The sequence below is a fragment of the Akebia trifoliata genome, chromosome 16, assembly GCF_017979445.1.
Source record: "Akebia trifoliata isolate Shusen 1 chromosome 16, ASM1797944v1, whole genome shotgun sequence".
Lineage (NCBI taxonomy): Eukaryota > Viridiplantae > Streptophyta > Magnoliopsida > Ranunculales > Lardizabalaceae > Akebia > Akebia trifoliata.
In genome coordinates, this window is record NC_141390.1 from 16,466,539 (window position 1) to 16,489,190 (window position 22,652).

General features: G+C 33.7%; 1 protein-coding gene and 1 non-coding gene across 2 annotated transcripts; one reads left to right on the forward strand and one right to left on the reverse strand.

Moving 5' to 3' along the window:
- Positions 1-15,862: 15,862 nt before the first annotated feature.
- On the forward strand, positions 15,863-16,246 carry LOC147382649 (histone H2B.9-like). Its single transcript, XM_086427209.1, has 2 exons — positions 15,863-15,928; positions 16,016-16,246. The coding sequence occupies exons 1-2, from the start codon at positions 15,863-15,865 to the stop codon at positions 16,244-16,246; spliced, it is 297 nt and encodes a 98-aa protein (XP_086283335.1).
- Positions 16,247-20,920: 4,674 nt separating this feature from the next.
- On the reverse strand, positions 20,921-21,027 carry LOC147382650 (small nucleolar RNA R71). Its single transcript, XR_015174111.1, has one exon. It is a non-coding gene; the product is annotated as a small nucleolar RNA R71 (small nucleolar RNA).
- Between the last annotated feature and the right edge of the window lie 1,625 nt (positions 21,028-22,652).

The following is a 22,652-nucleotide window of genomic DNA, read 5'->3' on the forward strand; positions in this document are numbered from 1 at the left end:
TACCATACTTGATGAACGGTTCGGTCTATTACGTTTATAATGGTTCGTTTTTATGGTTAGCTAATACTCATGTTATTTTTATGCAAAAAATCTATATATACATTTAGTGACTTATGTAAGAACATATGATCTTCATTGTGTAAATACAAAATTAAACAATTGTAATTTATCATCAAAATTGTTGAATATTTTAATAAAAATCTATATAATAAAATATAACTGAGTTGCTATATATATAAGTCTATTCATTGGTGGTAATCAGTTGTTGTATGTTACTCTGCCTGCACACTCAATTTTCTTCGGAGGTGTGGAACGCATTAAAGAGAGAAAGTAAGTACGTCCCTCAACTCGGTTCAACCTTCTTTTGTGTTTCGGGTCAGATTGAACAATTTATCCATATAGAAATTGGATTGGAAAATTGCTCTAGGTTTTTTTATTTTTAATTAATATTAATTTCAACAATTTTAAGGCATATTCATTGTTGCTGGACAGAATAATTCTACCTCTTCTGATAACAACAAACCATTTTGGTTTGAAGGGTTTCATTATAAAAGGTGGAGCCATCAAATATTTATTTATTTTGTTTACTTTACAACAATGAGAGTTGCATTTTTACAAGAAGATGAATCTGTCAAGGAAGGCAATTATGAACCTGCCAGAACATCAGTCTCTCGATAGTGGAAAGAGGTTATTTTTCGTGGAAAAATTACCTTCTTAATGGGTTAGGGGATGACCTTTATGATTACTATGCTAATTATTTGACGGCTAGAGAAATTTGGAATGTGATTCAAAAGAAATATGATATAGAAGAGACCCGACCAAAAGAAATACGATGTACGGCGCTATCTATAATTTCAGATGGCAAATGAAAATTAGTGGTATCTCAATCTCATGAATTACATAAAATAACACATGAGATATTGTAAGAGGGAATGGTAATTGATGAATAATTCCAAGTGAGTGTTCTGATCGATAAATTGCCTCCTTCCTAGAAAGATTTAAGAATACTTTTTGGCATAAGTCAAAAGAGTTTTTAATGGAGAGTCCTATAGTTCCTCTCCGGATTGAAGAAGAAGCTTATTGTTAAGACCAAAAAGAAGAACATGGGTCTTCAGTTAAGATAAATCAATTGTCTGAGAAGCCAACTGGGATGAAGGTTTATGTTAAACCTAATAACAAAAACCTTGAAAAATAAAAAGGTACAGAACAAAAAGATGCCCAGAATAAAAATTAAAAAAAAAAAAAATAGAACCCTTCAAGAAAAGCTAATGACTATAGTCAGGTCGTTTGCTATGCCTGTAACAAGATTGAGCAATTTGCTTGGAATTGCTGAAGTTGTAAACTTGCTCAGCAGGGAAACTTGGTCAAAGAGCCTCTTATGGTTATGATAACTGAAACACACATGCTTGGTGGTTTCGAAGGGTGGTGGAAAAATACCGGTGGTTCTTGACATATTTGTTTTAACTGAAATTGGTTCAAGTCATATTTTCCTACTGACACAAGAAAGTCCTCTTAGGAGATTCGCACACTACCAAGATTCAAGGTATCAAGGATGTTGAATTGAAGTTTACTTCTGGGAAGACAATTATCCCGAAGGATGTTTTTCATACCCCAAAGAAGAGGAAGAACCTAGTTTCGGGTTACTTGTTAAACCAGGCTGGTTTTGAACAAACCATAGGGTCTGTCCAATATGTAATCTCAAAGAATGGGGCCTTTGAGGGGAAAGGATATGCATGTGATGGAATGTTTAAGTTGAATATTTTTAATCCTAATAAAGGTTCCACTTTTGCTTACATCTTGTCTTCTATGAATGTGTAGCATGTTAGGCTTTGTCATATTAACAAAAAATATGTTAAGAATATGAGTTCCTTAGGTTTAATACCCTCTTCAAGAAATGATACCTTTAACAATTGTAAATTGTGTAGTCAAGCCAAAATAACAAGAACATCTCGTAACAATGTCCAAAAAGATATTAAACTTCTAGTGTTAGTACATTCAGATATTTGTGAGATGGAAGAGATTTTAACATGTGGAGGAAAAAAGGTATTTTCGGACCTTTGCAGATGATTTCTCAAAATATACATATGTATATTTAATTAAACATAAAAGTGAAGCATTTGAGATAATGAAATTTTTTATTTTAGAAGTAGAAAATCAAAATGATGCAATTAAAAAAAATCTTTCAAGAACTTAGTGTATGAGAGAATTTGTTTGATGGAATCTAGGAATGGAATGTTGATTTGAGTGTTTTGAAATGCATCTAGAATTCCTTCAAACTGACTCTTCTTATTTTCGTTGAAAGGCTGTGGAAATGGAATCCTAGGGGTAATTGAGATAACTTAGAGATCCTTGTGATCTGGCTTTTTATTCTCTTCGGGAACATCTTTTTTTTTTTCTTCTCTTCTAATACTTCTTATTTTGTTCGGACTTTGTCCCCTGGTGGGATGACATTAATTTCTAATGGTTGTTGGACTTGATTGTCCACCTTCTTGCCAGATCTGGGGGATTTGGTAGCTTGGACAGAATCATGTGTGACTCTAGAATTGCTACCAATTTCAGAATGGCCCTTTAGGTTGACCTGTTGGATTGTGAATTATTTTGCTCGGGAATTGACATTTCTCCCTTCTCCCTAGGGATAATGATAATTTTCCTAACTGTACTTCCATTTTTGCTATGACTTGAGCAGCAACTTGGTTTATATGTGATTGAGATTGGTTGGATGTAGAAATACAACCAAATCACGTAAATCCTTGTGTTTTGTGTGATTTTTGTTATTTTTACTATTTCGTTCTTTCACACGACATACTTAAATTTTGTGTGTTTTCTTTTTTGCATGATTCTTTAGTTTCTTTATCCATTACTAAAATCCTAATCAAATTGATGAATTAACACAAATCATTTGTCCATGAACAAAACAAAAAACTAAGTATAGTAGTAGTTCATGAGACTTCGAATCTCGCTGACAGTGAGAGGGACGGACGAAACTATGCTTTACCCATTTTAGTGATTGAACCACTGAAAACTACTCTTCATGATATGCGTCTTTGGGATAATGCTGCTTTGTTATAAAATTCTCAACCAAACATCCCTCTCATATGGAAAGAAAGAAAAAAGTAAAATTTAAATTCCAAACAAAAATTTCCTCACCCAGCATGTGTGGGGAGGTTCTACATTAACTCTCTCAATTAAGTAGAAAGAATCCTCACTAATAACAAATAATAACCCTCCAACAATTAGCACAGTTTTCTCTTTCGTTGGTGTCTTTCTTTGTGAAGTCTTCGACGCCCACCATTGCTCCTTCTATTGCTAGTAATGGCTTCATCCTCTTCAACTGTTAACACACATTCGTCCTCACAAGTAATGTTTGCACCAAACAATCTAAAGTTACGAGTTACGATTATTGGAGGAGGTCCGCAATGATCAATCCCAAAGTGTTTTTCCTCAGGATGTTGGCTAAGTTTATAAATTCGTGCTACATCCCTATATCTCAACCCATGATGCAGGACGAACGCCTTCCACCCTCTTGTTAACGCATAACTTTGGCTTTTTGGACAAAATACAAACTTGATTTCCCATGATTTGTCGTCTTTATCGAAGAAGTTGAGTATCTCTATCTTATTCTTACCTCCGTTTACCTCTAGAGGAGGGAAGTAAGCTTCAGCGTATCTCCGAGGGATGACAAGCCTGTTGTAGTCACCTACATCACTTGACGACAATGTTTTCTCAAAGAGTAACTTCTTCTTCTTCTGACTTGTTTCCATTGTATCGGTGGTTGATGCCACAAATAGTGTTGAATTATTACTTTCAATGGTATTGTTCAATCTTGAAGACTGTTCTTCAGAAATTGATGATGTAGATGTTGAGTTGGTTGGATTAAATACTTGTAATGTCGATCTTGATCCCTCCTTACATTCTGTTTTCATCTTCTCTTTTATTGGTTTCCTGAGATGAAAAGAATTGCTTTCCTTTGAGGTTTAAAGATCAAGATAATAAAATTCCAAGGGAAATCTAACCAAAAATATAGAAATTCGGAAAAGTTTGATCATATTACAATGTTATTATTAGAAGATTTCTGCACAAATTTGTTCTTGAAATTTGTCAAATTTTTAATAGATCACATCGAAAACTATTAGAAAACTAGAATCTGACATCGAGTACTCTTTTAATGGAGATAATTAGAAAGATCATTATAGTTATAAAAAAAATTTACTGCAAAACGTAAATTTGCAGCGAATCAAATTAATTCTTAAAGAAAGAAAGGAAAAAAGATAATAATAAAACATACTTTTGGGATTCCGAATTCGAATTGCGAGCTTCATCTCCAACTCCAACTATTTTAAGAACACTTGGTTTCCTCTGACGCCCCAAATTGTTGTTTTCTATTATTTCTTCTTTCGGTCTTAAAACCTCTATTTCTGATCCAGGATTTGATGAAATAGGATGAATTGAGATTGTAGGATTCGAACACAATCTTGTAGGATTCCCAAGAAATTCTTTGATAACTTGCCGTGACAAATTCAAAGCTTCTTTAAAATTTTCAGACTTATAAAATGTGAAAGCAGAGTTCTTGGACGGAATCATCGTCTCCATCACTTCCGGAAAGAATGAGTGAAAAATCAGGAGTTATTGAAGTTAATTTATAGAATAATTCAAGAGAGAGAGAGAGAGGGAGAGTTTAATTATAGTTTTTCTCTAATTTTACTTCTAAATAAATTAGCACGATTCTTTCCCGATTAGGAAACCTTGTCTAAATTGGAATTATTCGGAGTAGCGTTCAATCTCAGCCGTTGGTTTTGATGGAAAGTCTCGAACAAGTGTAATTTTCCTCTCATGGGCTTTAAGCCTTCTCATAAAAACAAATACAATGGTCCAGATTTGTCCTCTAGATGAGTATTTCTGAGATGTGTGATATTGCATGCCAATAAATCTAGACTGTCCATTTTTAAGGTTGATGTAGACATACCGTACATGTTTTGGTAAATATTTGAGATAGACCTGCATTTTCAAATTGATTAGATACACAAATGGCAAGCCGAGCCTTGATAAGCTCTTCAAGAAGAGTAGGTCAAGTGTTCAGAACCCCACAAAGTTATGAATTTCTCTCTAGAGTTCGACTGACCCTCGACTCAACCTGGACACAGCCTTTTCCAAGAGGGTGGTAAGTGTGACAGAGGGAGATACCCTTCTCGTTAACCTTGACAATCTATTCCACTAATTCATGATCATGGCCGTTTATGCTATAAATATAACATTAGCTAGGAATTTACCTTAGGCATTAATATCCTTGAGATGTGTGTTATGAATATATATATAGGGTCACGTTCAATGGCAAACTTTTTAGCAAACTTTTTGGCAAAACATTTTTCAAAACATGAGTTAGAAGTTTTGGAATGGGCTGATTTTTGGTGAGGATGATCTCTACGGTGAGGAGATCATCATCACCAAAAATCAGCCCATTTCAAAACTTCTAACCCCATCAAAAACAGTTTACAAAAAATGGACGGTCCACAATTTTTCAACTTAAAAACATGGGTTAGAAGTTTTGGAATGGGCTGATTTTTGGTGAGGATGATCTCTACGGTGAGGAGATCATCATCACCAAAAATCAGCCCATTTCAAAACTTCTAACCCCATCAAAAACAGTTTACAAAAAATGGACGGTCCACAATTTTTCAACTTAAAAACATGGGTTAGAAGTTTTGGAATGGGCTGATTTTTGGTGAGGATGATCTCCTCACCGTAGAGATCATCCTCACCAAAAATCAGCCCATTCCAAAATTTCTAACTCATGTTTTGAAAAATGTTTTGCCAAAAAGTTGGCCATTGAACGCTACCCATATATATATATATACATATAGGGTCCCGTTCGCCACCCATAGTTTTACCACACACTTTAACAAACGCGTTTTGTCTTACATGGGTTAGAAGTTTCGGAATGAGCTGATTTTTGGTGAGGATGATCTATATGGTGAGGAGATCATCCTCACCAAAAATCAGCTCATTCCAAAACTTCTAACCCCATCAAAATTGATTTACAAAAAATGAACGGTCCACGATTTTTCAACGTGTAAACATGGGGCTAAACATTTCGGAATGGGCTGATTTTTGGGGAGGATGATCTTCTAATCATAGAGATCATCCTCACCAAAAATCAGCTCATTCCAAAACTTCTAACCCATGTAGGACAAAAAACGTTTGTTAAAGTGTGTGGTAAAACTTAGGGTGTTGAACATTTCCCATATATATATATATATATATATATATATATATATATATATATATATATATATATATATATATCGTTCAACACCCTAAGTTTTACCACACACTTTAACAAACGTGTTTTGTCTTACACGGGTTAGAAGTTTTGGAATGGGCTGAGTTTTGGTGAGGATGATCTCTATGGTGAGGAGATCATCCTCACCAAAAATCAGCTCATTCCAAAACTTCTAACCCCATCAAAAATGGTTTACAAAAAATGGACGGTCCACGATTTTTCAACGTGTAAACATGGGGCTAAATATTTCGGAATGGGCCGATTTTTTGGGAGGATGATCTTCTAATCATAGAGATCATCCTCACCAAAAATCAGCCCATTCCAAAATTTCTAACCCATGTAGGACAAAAAAACGTTTGTTAAAGTGTGTGGTAAAACTTAGGGTGCTGAACATTTCCCTAAGTTTTACCACACACTTTAACAAACGTTTTTTTGTCCTACATGGGTTAGAAGTTTTGGAATGGGCTGATTTTTGGTGAGGATGATCTCTATGATTAGAAGATCATCCTCCCCAAAAATCAGCCCATTCCGAAATATTTAGCCCCATGTTTACACGTTGAAAAATCGTGGACCGTCCATTTTTTGTAAACCATTTTTGATGGGGTTAGAAGTTTTGGAATGAGCTGATTTTTGGTGAGGATGATCTCCTCACCATAGAGATCATCCTCACCAAAAATCAGCTCATTCCGAAACTTCTAACCCATGTAAGACAAAACGCGTTTGTTAAAGTGTGTGGTAAAACTTAGGGTGCCGAAACGGGACCCATATATATATATATGGGTCCCGTTTCGGCACCCTAAGTTTTACCACACACTTTAACAAACGCGTTTTGTCTTACATGGGTTAGAAGTTTCGGAATGAGCTGATTTTTGGTGAGGATGATCTCTATGGTGAGGAGATCATCCTCACCAAAAATCAGCTCATTCCAAAACTTCTAACCCCATCAAAAATGATTTACAAAAAATGAACGGTCCACGATTTTTCAACGTGTAAACATGGGGCTAAACATTTCGGAATGGGCTGATTTTTGGGGAGGATGATCTTCTAATCATAGAGATCATCCTCACCAAAAATCAGCTCATTCCAAAACTTCTAACCCATGTAAGACAAAATACGTTTGTTAAAGTGTATGGTAAAACTTAGGGTGCTGAACATTTCCCATATATATATATATATATATATATATATATATATATATATATATGGGAAATGTTCAACAACAAACATTTTGGCAAAACATTTTTCAAAATATGGGTTAGAGGTTTTGAAATTGGCTGATTTTTGGTGAGGATGATCTCTCCGATGAGGAGATCTTCATCACCAAAAATCAGCCCATTCCAAAACTTCTAACCCCATCAAAAATGGTTTACAAAAAATGGATGGTCCACGATTTTTCAATTTGTAAACTGGGGCTAGAAGTTTTCGAATGGGCTGATTTTTGGTGAGGATGATCTCCTCGCCGTTGAGATCATCTTCACCAAAAATCAGCCCATTCAAAAACCTCTAACCCATGTTTTGAAAAATATTTTGCAAAAATGTTTGTCAAAATGTTTGTTGCTGAATGGACCCTATATATATATATATATGGGAAATGTTCAGCAACAAACATTTTGGCAAAACATTTTTCAAAACATGGGTATCTAGGTTTTGGAATGGGCTGATTTTTGGTGAAAATGATCTCTATGGTGAGGAGATCATCATCACCAAAAATCAGTCCATTCCAAAACTTCTAACCCCATAAAAATGATTTACAAAAATTCACGGTCCACGATTTTTCAACTTGTAAACTAGGGCTAGAAGTTTTGGAATGGGCTGATTTTTGGTGAGGATGATCTCCTCACCATAGAGATCATCCTCACCAAAAATTAGCCCATTCCAAAACCTCTAACCCATGTTTTGAAAAATGTTTTGCCAAAATGTTTGTCAAAATGTTTGTTGTTGAACGGGACCCTATATATATTTATAGAGTAGCGTTCAATGGCCAACAGTTTGGCAAACATTTTGGCAAACACATTTTTCAAAACATGGGTTAGATATATATATATGGGAGATGGGAGCGGTTCAGCAGCCCTAAAGTTTGCCAAGTTTAGTGCCAAACATTTTTGTAAATCACTTTTGATGGGGCTAGAAGTTTTGGAATAGGCTGATTTTTTGTGAGGATAATCTCTACAGTGAAGAGATCATCCTCACAAAAAATCAGCTCATTTTGAAACTTCTAACCCTAGTTTACAAGTTGAAGAATCATGGACCGTCCAAGTTTTGTAAATCACTTTCGATGGGGTTAGAAGTTTTGGAATAGACTGATTTTTGGTGAGGATGATCTCCTTATCATAGAGATAGTCCTTACAAAACATCAGCTCATTCCAAAGCTTCTAACTCATATTTTGAAAAATGTTTGGCACCAAACTTGGCAAACTTTAGGGCTGTTGAACCATCCCCTATATATATATGGGAAATGTTCAGCAACAAACATTTTGGCAAAACATTTTTTAAAACATAGGTTAGAGGTTTTCGAATGTGCTAATTTTTGGTGAGGATGATCTCTACGGTGAGGAGATCATCATCACCAAAAATCAGCCCATTCCAAAACTTCTAACCCCATCAAAAATGGTTTACAAAAAATGGACGGTCCACGATTTTTCAGCTTGTAAACTGGGGCAAGAAGTTTTGGAATGGGCTGATTTTTGGTGAGGATGATCTCTTCACCGTAGAGATCATCTTCACCAAAAATCAGCCCATTCCAAAACCTTTAACCCATGTTTTGAAAAATGTTTTGCCAAAATGTTTGTTGCTGAATATTTCCCTATATATATATATATGGGAGCCATTCGGCATCAACTTTTTTATCCTACATTTCACCCTACAAAGAAGAATCACACGATCTTGGACAATTCAATGGCTCAAAGTGTCCCAAAATCCAAAACACGTTCTTACTTTATATTTTCAAAATTATAAAGACCCCCTTCTCAAAACAAAAAACCAAACCGGTCTCTCAGTCATCTCTTCTTCTCTCTAGTCCGTCTTCCTCTTCTACCCCTCTCTGCAAATCTCTCTCTTTCTTTCTGTAATTCCCATAACGAGTTAAGCACAGGGAACCTCACAAACAACCCTCGTTATCTCTCTCGTAGATTGAAGAACCTAAATCACGCAAACTCTCTCTCTCTCTCTCTCTCTCTCTCTCTCTCTCTCTCTATTTTATTTTTCAAGAACGAGGGATTTCTGTGATTTTTTAGACTCAAATTTCCCTAACATTTGATATTTCTATGATTTGGGAGCTTGTTGCCAATTCGAATCAGAGATGATTGCGATTTATTGAAGGAACCTGATCAACCTCCTATGTACGATTTCTCACTCACACACACACTCTCTCTCTCCACAATTTATTATGGGTTTTATTAGGGACCAAATATATTTTCAAATTGGTATTAAGGATCAAGTCAGGTTGAGTTTATGAGTTGATTTGATGGTCTAAAAAATACATGTTTTTGACCCTTTTACGTAGCTAGTGGCCCATTAGACCCTGTATTTTTTAATGGAATGATTTGGAATCTCACTTAATTATTTGGATTTTTTTTTATTTGGTTACTTTGCTTGCAACTTAATTTTTCTTCAGTGATGATTCATGAATCCTTGTTGAATTTTCTCCAAATATGTTGTTTTATTTGATGCAAACAAATCATTAGGAATCCATGTCGATTTTCTTCAAATATATTGTTTTATTTGTGCACTGTTAAAACAATCCATGGAGAGTGATCATGAGGCTTTGCATTAGAAATTTGATAGTTTCTCTTATCCTTTTGTTTACAAATTCAATATACTCTTTTAATGTGTGTTTTGAACTAATTCTAGGTTATTGGACATGACTTTGATGATGATGAGTAAACTAATTCATTTGATGACTAATAATCTATCTCTGATATGTTATGTAAGAGAAAAAGGGATTGAGTTGGGTGTGTTTATATTTTACTGGGTCCATTTTCTTCTTGAGGTGATGTGTGCAAGGTGCTTCAGCCAAACTATTGCTCAATTTCTTCTTGTTGGAGTCCTATATTGTAGTTTTGATGCGTTCCCTTTCTTTGCCTGACTGCAGTAACTTCGATGATGTTCCTCTTTACATGATTAAAGTAGCAAACTAATGGGGAACAAATGATAACGTATTTTTTGTTCTTACAATTTTGGTTTGAATGATTGTTTTTCTTTTTTGGTTGTTGTTGGCAGGGTCATCTTTGGGATCTTAATAGCTCTTCCCATCACACTAGTACATCTTACTTGGGCTTTGAAGCAGAAGCAATGAAAGTTTGATTTAATTCAAATTTTACCCTCTAGTAGGGTTTTATTTGGCATCTGTAACTTGTTAGCCAGACAGATGAGATTTCACAAATAACTTGACATATACTCAATTGTCTTTTTTATTTGAATCTGATGCTCTCTCTCTCTCTCTCTCTTTTTCTATTTTTGTTTCTGTCTCTATGTGTATGTGGAAAAATGAAGCTTGTTTGTTGAAAGTGGAAACTAATTAATGATTCTCTCTGGGAATCAAGGGCATTTTGGGTATCAAATTATCAAATAATTTGGCCTAACAAGCTGAAGTTTGATACAAGCCAATGTAAATGGGTCGTGGGTGATGGATCTAAAACATGTGTATGCATGCCATGTGTTATTATAGTGTTTTTATTTTATCAAGTGTTTTAGGTCCTATAAGGAATTTGACTGGTAAGATAACAAAACATTTCTAAATTAATCATGCCCATCACATATCAACAACATATGATAGTTTATGAATAATATTTTAAAACTTGTGTAATATGTTCTTATCAAATGGAAGGAATATGATGTACTAATGATCTCTTCTCTCTCTCTCAAAAATTGGGATACATAGTACCATACTATTTTAATCAGCAACTCATAACATTTATTTTGTATTGTTTACTTTTTATATGCTCTAATATGTCATACAATAGTAATGGACCACAAAATTAGGTGGCGACTCCCAAAAAGAAAAAGTGGATCTATACATGCGGATCGAAACTTTCAGGTTTAGATGATAAATTAGTCCTATGGTGGGGCCATTGTGCTATTGGAAATCCCTAATGCTTTTGATTTGAAAAAAAAATGATCAAATTTTAAAATTTTGGACCTTTAGGCCCGTTAATGGTTATTATTGTTATTATTTTTTTGTTAATATAAAATACATTTTTTGAACACTTTTCGAGTAGCGCCCGTTCAAATTGGGGTGTCTATAGTATTCATTCACATACTTTTGACAATCCTCCCATTTGAAAAAAAAAATCCTTGACTAAAATCACATTGAATTTCAACATTTCAAAAGTACACCTATAAGATACATGCATTTATTATCAAATAAATCAAAACAATTAAACAATACGGTGACTTCCTAAATATATATATATATATATATACTAAACATGTAAAATATATCCCTATACCAAATTCGAAGTGACCCTTATACCCAGCTCCTTGTCTCCAATTTGCACCATGTGGCGCACTCATTCAGGCCTATCAACCATAGTTATTTGGCCATTTTGCGGTACACCAACACACCTGGTGAAAGAGCTCTCAATCCGAGGGTACGAATCTGTTTTTTATGTATTTAGGAGTCGCCACCTAGTTTTACGACCTAGGAATCGAAACATGACTCTAAACAGATAAAAAGTACTGATCTAAGAAAAGAATGGGTCTAGAGATCACGTTACGAGATTGGTAGGTGTTAGGCACCAATTTCGCTAGGCAAATGTCGGTCTCTACATTTTCCAAAAGTTTTACATTGCAAAAAATGACCTAAAAATTAAAAAAAAAAAAACTTTCTTTACTTGGATGATTGCAATGGTCTATTCCCTCAAAACTGGTAGAGAGCGTTCCTCGTGTGGGTTTTGCTGCTTTTGTCTTCGTCACTAGATCCACTTTCGATCTCCGAGATAAGATATTCTCCTCCTAGATTTAAATATTTTTAGGTGTTTTTTAAGTAAAAAAAATGGGATTTGGATGTTAGGTAAGGACTTGGGACTTCAAATTTAGAGTTTTTGGAAGTCTTAGGAGAGTTTTTAGCCTTTATTTCCTAGAATTTTTCTTGACCTATGATTTTAGATTGTGGAAACACCTTTTTATAGAGTTTTTTGGAAAATTAAGGGTTGATTAGGTCTTTTCAAGATAATGTTAAGTTATTTAATTAAGATTTTGAATCTTACATAGAATGAAAAAAATTCTTTAGTTCTTGGAGAAACCCTTCAATGGAGGGTTCTTTATTCAATATCATGTGGGCCCCACTTAAATAAATGGGCCACCATTTAAAATTTGGCCAATGGATTTTATTTATTTAAAAATTTTAATTTAATTTATTAATATTTCACTTTACGTTAATTAATGTTTTAATTATTAGTTTCAAATTTTTAATTTTTAAGGATTGAAAAATTATCGTTTTGCCATCAAAGAAGGTTTTTTTGAGTTGAGAAGTTGATTTTCGACGTTTTGAGATGTTTTGAAATCAATTTTTCATAAGGAATTCAATGGGAGTATCTATTTGTGTCACTTATAGGTTTTTGGTATGAAATGATTGTGTCTCTATGAGGGCGTTTTCGTAATTTTGTCGAATTTGGTAAAAATTGATGAAAGAATTTATTTGATTTTAGTTTGTTATTTTATGTGTTCAAAAGAATTTTCCTAAGTGTAATGTAAGCTCTAAAGATGTTCTGATGTCAAAAGTATTTTGGTAATTTGATCATTTTTTGATGATTTTTCTCGTAAAGCTTCTTTTTACCTAAAGAATGATGATTTCTATGTTTTGAGTCATATTTTTGTAGCGTAACGTGGTTTCTAAAGTTTTTCTTGCCTGAAGTATTTCATCCGAGCTTTGAAAACACATCAAGTAACAAATAAAAAAATATTAAAATATTTATCCATCAATGGGAACTGTTGCAATCAGGTTGACGAGCTGATTAATCAGGCGAGTGCAAAAATGGGGTGTCTACAAATGCCCATCTTTGGTGGAAGGTTGAAGCAAATTAGATTGCAAATCTACTTTGGTAGATAGTGCGATATCTGAATGCCAAATCTAGTGACAGTTCATTTTGCAGTTTGATTTAGCAATTCGTTGAGACGTTCGGATCTTTGAAGGTAAAACTCTCACTGACGACATCAGATCCTTGAATTTAAAAAAAGCTCTCCTTAACTAATGCAAATGTAATGAATATGAAAGTGTGTGCAACAGTGTAATGATGATTTTGAAAGAAAATGCCTCCATTTTATGCATTTATAATGAGAGGATGATGAACTTCAAAATGAAAAACTGAGTATGATAAATTTGAGTAAGTTCTGAGTAAGTTTGACTAAAATCATAGATAAATCTCAAAGATTCTGAGCAAAATAAGTAAAAACTGAATAAAATCTAAGCAAAATCTTAGAAGGTCTGAGCAAAATCTGAGAAAAATCTCAACGGGATCTAAGCATAATCTGAAAAAAAAAATCTCAGTGGGATCTGAGCAAAATCTAAGAAAAGATAAACAAAATGAATAAATCTGAGCAAGAATGAATAAATCTAAGAAAGAATGAATGCCCTATCTACTATTCTGAGTGAAATGATTATAAGCTATTCTCTGGGCAAAACCAAATATGATATTAGAAACGATTCTATTTGAACTTCAAGGTTTTTCAAAAATTTTATGAATTTTAAACCAAAATTTTAACTTCTTTTGAACCTTACGGGTTTTCAAAACATTGTTATCAAGAGGGTAATCTTAAATTCAGGGTTCCCATTATCCTTTAGGGTCACATTGATCAAGTTTGAGAACAAAATGCCCTACTTTGATAGGAAACATTACATTGGAGATAATTGAACATAATTTGAAAAAACAAATGCCCCTAGTGTAAAAGGGAAAACTAAAAAAAGAAAGTGCCCCTTATTATGAAGATTTGAAATATTTGATTACCATAAGCGCAATAAAGATTCAATTTTTAATTTTGACTTTTTGTATTGAAGATTTTGAGTCAAGATCAAGAGAACAGAACATTTTCTTTTGAGATTCATCGTAGAATCTACCCTTCTTCCTCTTGGTTTACTTAAGGAAGCAAAAAAATTCAAATCTGTGACGCCCCGCAAAACGTTAACACAAAGTCCCATGTTAAATCTCGAGGCATTAGGTGGTGCCTCAAAATTTTAGCATGGTTTCTTTTGTTTATGTTAGTATTCCAAGGCGTTCAACCTGCACCTGATAAGAGACATACAATCTTGCATATATACATACAAAATACAATATTAGCAAAAGCCTATATACATCTAACAACGTACGATAGATCAAAGTGCGGAAGAAAAAATTTATATACAGGATTATACAGAAATTCCTCACTCTAACAAAATTCCTAACACTCAATACAGAATAAAAAATACCTCTAAACGAACTGACACAATTAGGGGATATAACCCCAGTACTCACCAGGTAACGGACTCTGGTCATCTATCTGACCCACCAGATGGTCCCCACTCACTGGTTCTACACCCGCATCACCAGCTGTAGGCTCTGAAGCTAAAAAAAAAGAGGAAGGAACGGGTGAGTAACAATAGTTACCCAGTAAGGAGACAAACAATTTCTGCCAATAACCTCTTCTAGTATGAACGAATAAGCATATTAAATTATTTTAACATATGCAAAGTTTTACAGAATAAACTACATTTAACTGGTACATATAGCCAGGGATGAGCAACTAAACATTTTAAAATTGACATTACATCAATCAACAGTACTCACTATAGCATTTTCTTTATATATAAATCTAGTTGACCAAATAGAAACATTAAACATGCATTTCATTAAACATTGAATTGTCGAATTATTGTCAAGTCTGTAGAGAATTTTACATTGAAAAATTCTAAGAATTTTGCGACTATGGGTTGAACTTGAAGATGATGGATTTGTTAAAGCTAGAAGTTGAAGATGAGGACTTCTAGGTCATTTCAATTAGTGTCCTAATTAGACTGAAGGCAACCCACTTCAAAATGTGAAGGAATCCGCTCATTACATGCCCCTGCATTTCAGCCAAAATTTGAAATACCTCCTTGGAAATGGGCGATGTAATCCAATGGAGATGGTATATTCAAAATTTTAACGCCGACTGCCCGCTTCAAAGTTTTTTCCCAATTTAAATATGAGTATTGTTAACATATGCTCTAATTAAAGGCACGCGTTTAGGTGCATTAAATACACCTAGGAAATAAGTATTTGGGGATATTTTTAGTATAAAAAATCTTTTAAGCATTTTTGGTAGGAAATTCAATTTTCAAGATGTATTTAATGCACCCAAATGTGTGCCCTTAGGGCACATATTAAGAAAACCCCTTAAATACACCCCTTGCCACAAATGAATGACTACAATCACATCTACTAAACCCCACTACCAAAAATACACTCAATCCATAACTTTCTTATCCAACCAATTAGAAATGTTCATACATATTTACCTTCCCCTCACAAACTACTATAAATACTAATCAAACTTCGTTAAACTCACCACCTTTACCGTCAAAACCCTCTTATCTTTCTTTGTCACCTTCGATTATCGATCTCGTCGGAATCAATGGCGCTAAAACCTGGAAGGAAGCCAATTGTTGAGAAGAAACCAGTCGTAAAGAATGTTTCAAAGGTCTCAAAGGACGAATCTTCATCTGCCAAGAAGAAGTAGAAGAAATAAAAGCGAGTTGTTGAAACCTACAAGATTTACATTTTCAAGGTTTTTAAACAAGTTCATCTAGATATCACAATCTCAAGCAAAGCTATGGGGATCATGAACATCTTCGAAAGACTTGTACAGGAGTCATCGAAACTCACTCAATACAACAAGAAGCCTACGATCGCGATGAGGGAGATCCAGACTGTTATGCATTTCATATTGCCTAGTGAGTTGTTGAAGCATGCAGTCTCTAAGGGGACTAAAGCGGTGACGAAATTTACAAGTTCTTAGACTAGGTTTAATGGTGGTTTCTTTGTTAAAAGGGAAAAAAATTGGTATGTCGAAGATTGGATTTAGAATTTTGAATAAATTTGTTCATTTTCTTTTGAAATACATTTGAGTTGTTCAATTAAGTTTGATAATTTGTGACTTTTGTTCATTTACATCTAATTGATTCTATTTTAGTTTCAATTGATCGGATATAGTTGTTTTGTGTTTTATAATCAAGATATCGATGTTATTAATGTTGGTTTCTGGCCCTAAGTCGAGTTTTTTGGGTATTTAGTAGGTGGGGTCGGAAGGCATTTTTCGTAATTAAAAATCCATGTTTTGCCTTAGGATGCCATAAATATTCAAAGTTCAAAAACCCCAGAAATCCTAAAAATTGTATTGTATTTTTGCAGTTTTCCTCAATAAAGAAATATCATCGCCGCTCGTGGACATAGGCAATTTTATTGAACCATGTAAATCTCTTGTATTCTTTGTTTTCTCTGATTTTATCTTCGTAATTTATCAATTTTGATCGGTTGAAAGGAGTTTTTCCTCAACTATTAAGGTGCTGACAAAGTTTACAAGTTCTTAAATTAGATTTGATGTTGATTTCAACATTTTATTTTTAAAAGGAAAAATAATTCAATATGTTGGAGATTGGATTTGAATTTTGGATAAATTTATTTTTTTCTTTTGAAATACATTTGAGTTGTTCAATTGGATTTGAAGTATTTTTACCTTCTAATTAACTAAATAAATAATGTATAAATGGTAATTTTGTGTTTGATAATTAAGATGTCGATGACATCAATTTTCTTAGTTTAGCTCTGAAATTAAAGATTGGAATTGGTGAGGGTCATAGAAGAAGGTTCTTATTTTTATCCTCTAAAAGATTGGAAAAACACGCACTACAAAAACGACATTTTTTTGCGACGGAACGTTAACAGCGTTTTCTAAAAATCGCCTCTAATTGTTGACCAACTACGGCGATTTTCACTAGAGCGCTGGGAATTCCATATAATCGTTGGGAATACAATAAAAATAATGGCGTTTCTATGAATTTTTAAATGTATAACAAATGATTTAACGGCGATTATTATGTGCCGTTAATACATAGGAAACAATGACAGTTTCTATATAACCGCTAGGAATATAATAGAAATAATGGCGTTTCGATAGAAATGCCGTTAATTAATTCGATGAATTTTTAAATGTATAACAAATGATTTAACGACGGTTATTATGTGTTGTTAATTACATAGGAAACAACGACAGTTTCTATATAACCGCTGGGAATACCATAGAAATAATAGCGTTTCTATAGAAACACCGTTAATTAATTCGATGAATTTTTAAATGTATAACAAATGATTTAACGGTGGTTATTATGTGCCGTTAATACATAGGAAACAACGGTAGTTTCTATATAATCGCTGGGAATACCATAGAAATAATGGCGTTTCTATAAAAACGTTGTTAATTAATTCGATGAATGTTTTAAATGTATAACAAATTATTTAACGACGGTTATGATGTGCCGTTAATACATAGGAAACAATGGCAGTTTCCATACAAACGCTGGGAATACCATACAAGTAATGGCATTTCTATAAAAATGCGGTTAAATAATTCAATTAATTTTTAAATGTATAAAAATGATTTAACGACGGTTATTATGTGCCGCTAATACACATGAAACAATGGCATTGTTTGTTAAACCGCTGGTAATACCATTGGAATAACAGTGTGTTTATAAAAATGTCGTTAATTAATTCAATTAATTTTTAATGCATAAAAATGATATAACATCGGTTAACTCGGCAGATCAACTGACTCAACTCCTCATCTCGACCGAGTCATCCTAAAAAATGAACCACATTGGGTTAGAAACTCAACCAATTTAATCGACTATATATGATATTTTTTAGGAGATGTATATTAAAAATACTTATATGTTAAATATATTTATTTATTTCATCTGAGTAGACTTGCAAGTTTTTTATCCTTTTGAATTAGTTGGACATTTGATTCGATTCAAGCTTTCAAGTTTTAAAACAGTGTAAAATTTCATGTTGATTAAATACACTTGAAAACCTGACTCGGTTTAGATGTTCATAGAGTTAGGGATGTCAATGGATAATTTAAAATTCAAATTCAAATTCAAAAATCAAATATTATCCAAAAAATTTTGATATCGAATTTGAATTCGGATATTAACATTTCGAATCCGATAATATCCGATTCGAAGTAATATATAATATATATTATTTTATTTGATTAATTTTTTATATAAATACTATAATATATATTATTTTATTTTATTTATTTATTATATAAATAGTATAATATATAATAATTATTTTAATAATGAAAAATTAATTGGATAAGGAAAAGTTATGTTTTTTTTTTTATATACAAATAATTCGAATTCGAACAGGATATTATCCTATATCCGATAGGATAATCGGATTTGAATTCGGATAGAGTTTTAGAACATCCGTCAGATTCAAATCCGAATTCGGATTCGGATATTACTGCATCCGAACCGATAAGCATCCGTTGACAGCCTTACATAGAGTTGAATCTCAACTCATTTAAATGGAGTAAAACAAGAGAGTTTCTATCGCCACACCAACTTTTGCTAACGTCACCTAATTCATATGTAAATCAACCAAAGAAAGTAATTGTTTATTAGAGGTGATTTTATTGTGAACCGTTGCCAAAAAGATGAAAGTAGTGGCATTTTTTGATGAGTAGGTTTTATACCAACGAATTAACCACTTTTAAATAGAATATTTTGTTAATTTTAGAGTCTTTTAGTTGTTTTTAGTTAAGTTTAGTTTATTTTATACTTTTTATGTGATTTTATGTTTTTATTTGATTTTTATGTCTATTTTACAGTTTAGGAACAATATGGAACATTAGGATATTTTGCAACGTTTAGGAGAAATTCTAACTCCAAATTGGTTCACTCTCGGAAGAAGGAAGCTAAGCATACAAGTTAAAAAGTCTTCAAGCCGTACCTTGATAGAAAACGAGGCCGCGGCGGGAATTCAAGAATTGCACAACAGAAATATGAAAATACAAGCCGCGGCATGACATGTTTTGAGGCCATGGCCTGCTTACGTTTCCAGCTTTACACGTTAATTTTTGTGGACCGAATTAGAAATGGATTTTGGGACTCTTAAACCCTAATGACTCCATATTTATAAATAAGAATGATTAAGCCTTATTCAGGACAGAAGTTTTGGGATTTTTCTTGGAGGTAAAAGATTGAGAAAAAGGACGAGAATTGGAGATCGGCTCTTGAGTTTTATCTTCTTTAACTTTAACTCTTCTCTTAATTTTGTAATCTAAGAATGGCTAAATACTTTGGTGATTTTGTTTTCTTTTCAATGATGAACTAATTTCTAATCTAGGGTTATAATGGAATCCATTCATGATATTTGATTAGTTTTCTCTCTTTCTTCTATGATCCCACATGTGATTATTTATTCTATCCAATGTTTAATGCGATTTGATTAACTGACCATTGATTGAATTGATTTGGTGAACCTTAATAATATCGGCAGAGTTATTTTGTATTCATGACTTAAATAGATTAACATATGCTAATTTGAGATAGAAATATACTCAGGTTGCATGTGCCTTCCTTATGAGAACTTATTCTTAATGAATTATTCTTGATTTAATTCTCATAAGTATATAGGGAGTTAGTCTAGAAGGGTATTTTTACATGACCATCGGAAGAGGTTTGTAGAGAATTTAGTATTCTTGGATGACAATCATAGTGGATTAATTTATCATAGAGGGAAGGAGAATTTAATCAAGTAGATTGTTTGGGGGAAATTATAAACCCAGATTTCATCACTCATTGATTTTAAACTTCACATTTATTATCTGCATTATTTTCTTGTTTAGTTTTAAATCCTATTTTTACTTTTGTTTGGATAAAATTAGATTGAGATAAATTAATAATTAGTAATAGATTGATATTTAGTCTCTTTGGGAACGATACTTTCTTATCACTTTATTACTTATTTCGATATGTATACTTGCGTGCGTAAATTTAGACAACAAGTTTTTGGCGCTGCTGCCGGGGACTAATTTATTAATCTTTTTTGTTAATATTAATTCAATCTTATTTAATTTTAGATCAAACTTTTCTTTATTTGGTAGGTGTTTGGCTAGTATATGTGTAGTACGGGAAATTCAGAACTTGTTCCTTTAGATCTTGAGATTGAGAAAACTTGTCGAAGAAATAGAAAGAATAAGCGAGAAACTTCTCAACACCATACAATGGCCGACCAAACTAATGGTAATGAAGGTCCTAAGTCTATGCAGGACTATGTTGTTCCATTATTAGATGGGATTCACACCAGTATTCGTCGTCCAATTATACAAGCCAATAATTTTGAACTCAAGCCGGCCACTATTCAAATGGTACAAGCATCTTAGTTTGGGGGTTCACATGTCGTAGACCCCAATGCACATTTAGCTAATTTTCTAGAGATATGTGTCATGTTTAAGTATAACGGTGTTGATGATGATGTCATCCGGTTGCGGTTATTTCCATTCTCATTGAGGGACATGGCTAAGAATTGGTTGAACTCATTGCCAAGGGAATCTATTACCACTTGGGATGACTTGACGAAAAAGTTCCTCGCTAAATACTTTCCGCCGTCAAAAACTACAAAGTTGAGGAATGATATCACTACTTTCGTACAATTGGATAGTGAATCTCTCTATGAAGCCTGGGAAATGTATAAAGATTTTCTTCGAAGATGTCCTCATCATGCTCTACCCGAATGGTTGATCATCCAAATTTTCTATAATGGGTTGGTTGGATCTATCAGAACGATTGTTGATGCTGCAGCAGGTGGATCTCTTATGGCAAAGACATTTGAGGATAGGTATAATTTATTAGAGGAGATGACCTCTAACAACTTCCAACACCATATAGAGAGGATGAATCCAAGAAGAACACCAGGAGTGCATGAATTAGATGTTCTTACTGCTTTAACAGCTCAAGTGACATTGTTATCTAAGAAATTTGATTCATTTGGAGTTCATGCCATTCAAACTCCTACCGTTACATGCGAGGTTTGTAGAGACAATCATTCAGGAGATATGTGCCCTAATAATCCAGAGTCTCTCAATTTTGTTGGTAGTAGGCAGAATAACCCATACTCTAACTATTGCAATCCGGGCTGGAAAAATCATCTGAATTTCTCATGGAGTAACAATAATTAAGTTGAGGCCTCTTCATCTGCAAAGCCCATGTTTCAATCGAGTTATCACCCTCAAGCTCTCCATAGAAAAAAGAAGCCTTCTTTGGAAGATTTAGTACATCAGATGGGAACCAACACTAATCAGTTCATGAAAAATACTAAGCAGTTCATGACAGAGACTAGAACTCAACTCCATAGCCAAGCAACTTCTATCCGGAATATGAAAATTCAGTTGGGTCAGCTTGCTTCAACAATTAACAATCGTCCACAAGGAACCTTGCCTAGCAATACAAAGACTAATCCGAAAAACGATGGTAAGGAACACTGCAATGCTATCACATTGAGGAGTGGAAAAGAGTTGAATGATGTTGTCAAGGAACCAAAGGAACCAGATATTTTAGTGGAAGAAGAAACAATTTTTAAAAAGAAGGGTGAACAAGAGAAAGAAGCTACAAACCAGGAGCATAAAAAGTCGGGCTTGAAAAATATTACTCCCTACAACCCACCCCCACCATTTCCTCAACGTCTCAATAAACAAAAACATGACGAGTAGTTTGCAAAGTTTCTAAATGTCTTCAAGAAGTTGCATATTAATATCCCATTCGCTGAAGCTTTAGAACAAATTCCAAGTTATGCCAAGTTTTTGAAAGATATCTTGACTAAAAAGAGGCGATTGAGTGAATTTGAAATAGTGGATTTGACTGAAGAGTGTAGTGCTATCATTCAAAGGAAACTTCCAGCAAAACTTAAGGATCCAAGGAGCTTTACTATATCGTGCACAATAGGTGACCAATTATCTAGTAGAGCTTTGTGTGATTTGGGGGCTAGTATTAATCTAATGCCACTATCGATATTTCAAAAATTGGGATTGGGAGAAGCTTGGCCTACTACTATGACACTCCAGTTAGCGGATAGATCACTAAAGTATCCAAGGGGAAAAATTGAAGATGTGCTTGTTAAGGTTGACAAATTTATATTCCCTATGGATTTCATTGTTCTTGATATGGAGGAAGATAAGGATGTTCCAATCATTCTTGGCAGACCATTTTTAGCCACAAGCAGAACTCTTATTGATGTGCAAAAGGGGGAGCTTACTATGAGAGTTCAAGATCAAAAGATGACTTTGAATATTTTCAAAGCTATGAAGTTCCCCACTGAAGAGCCTGAAGATTGCTATAGAATTGATGCAGTGGACA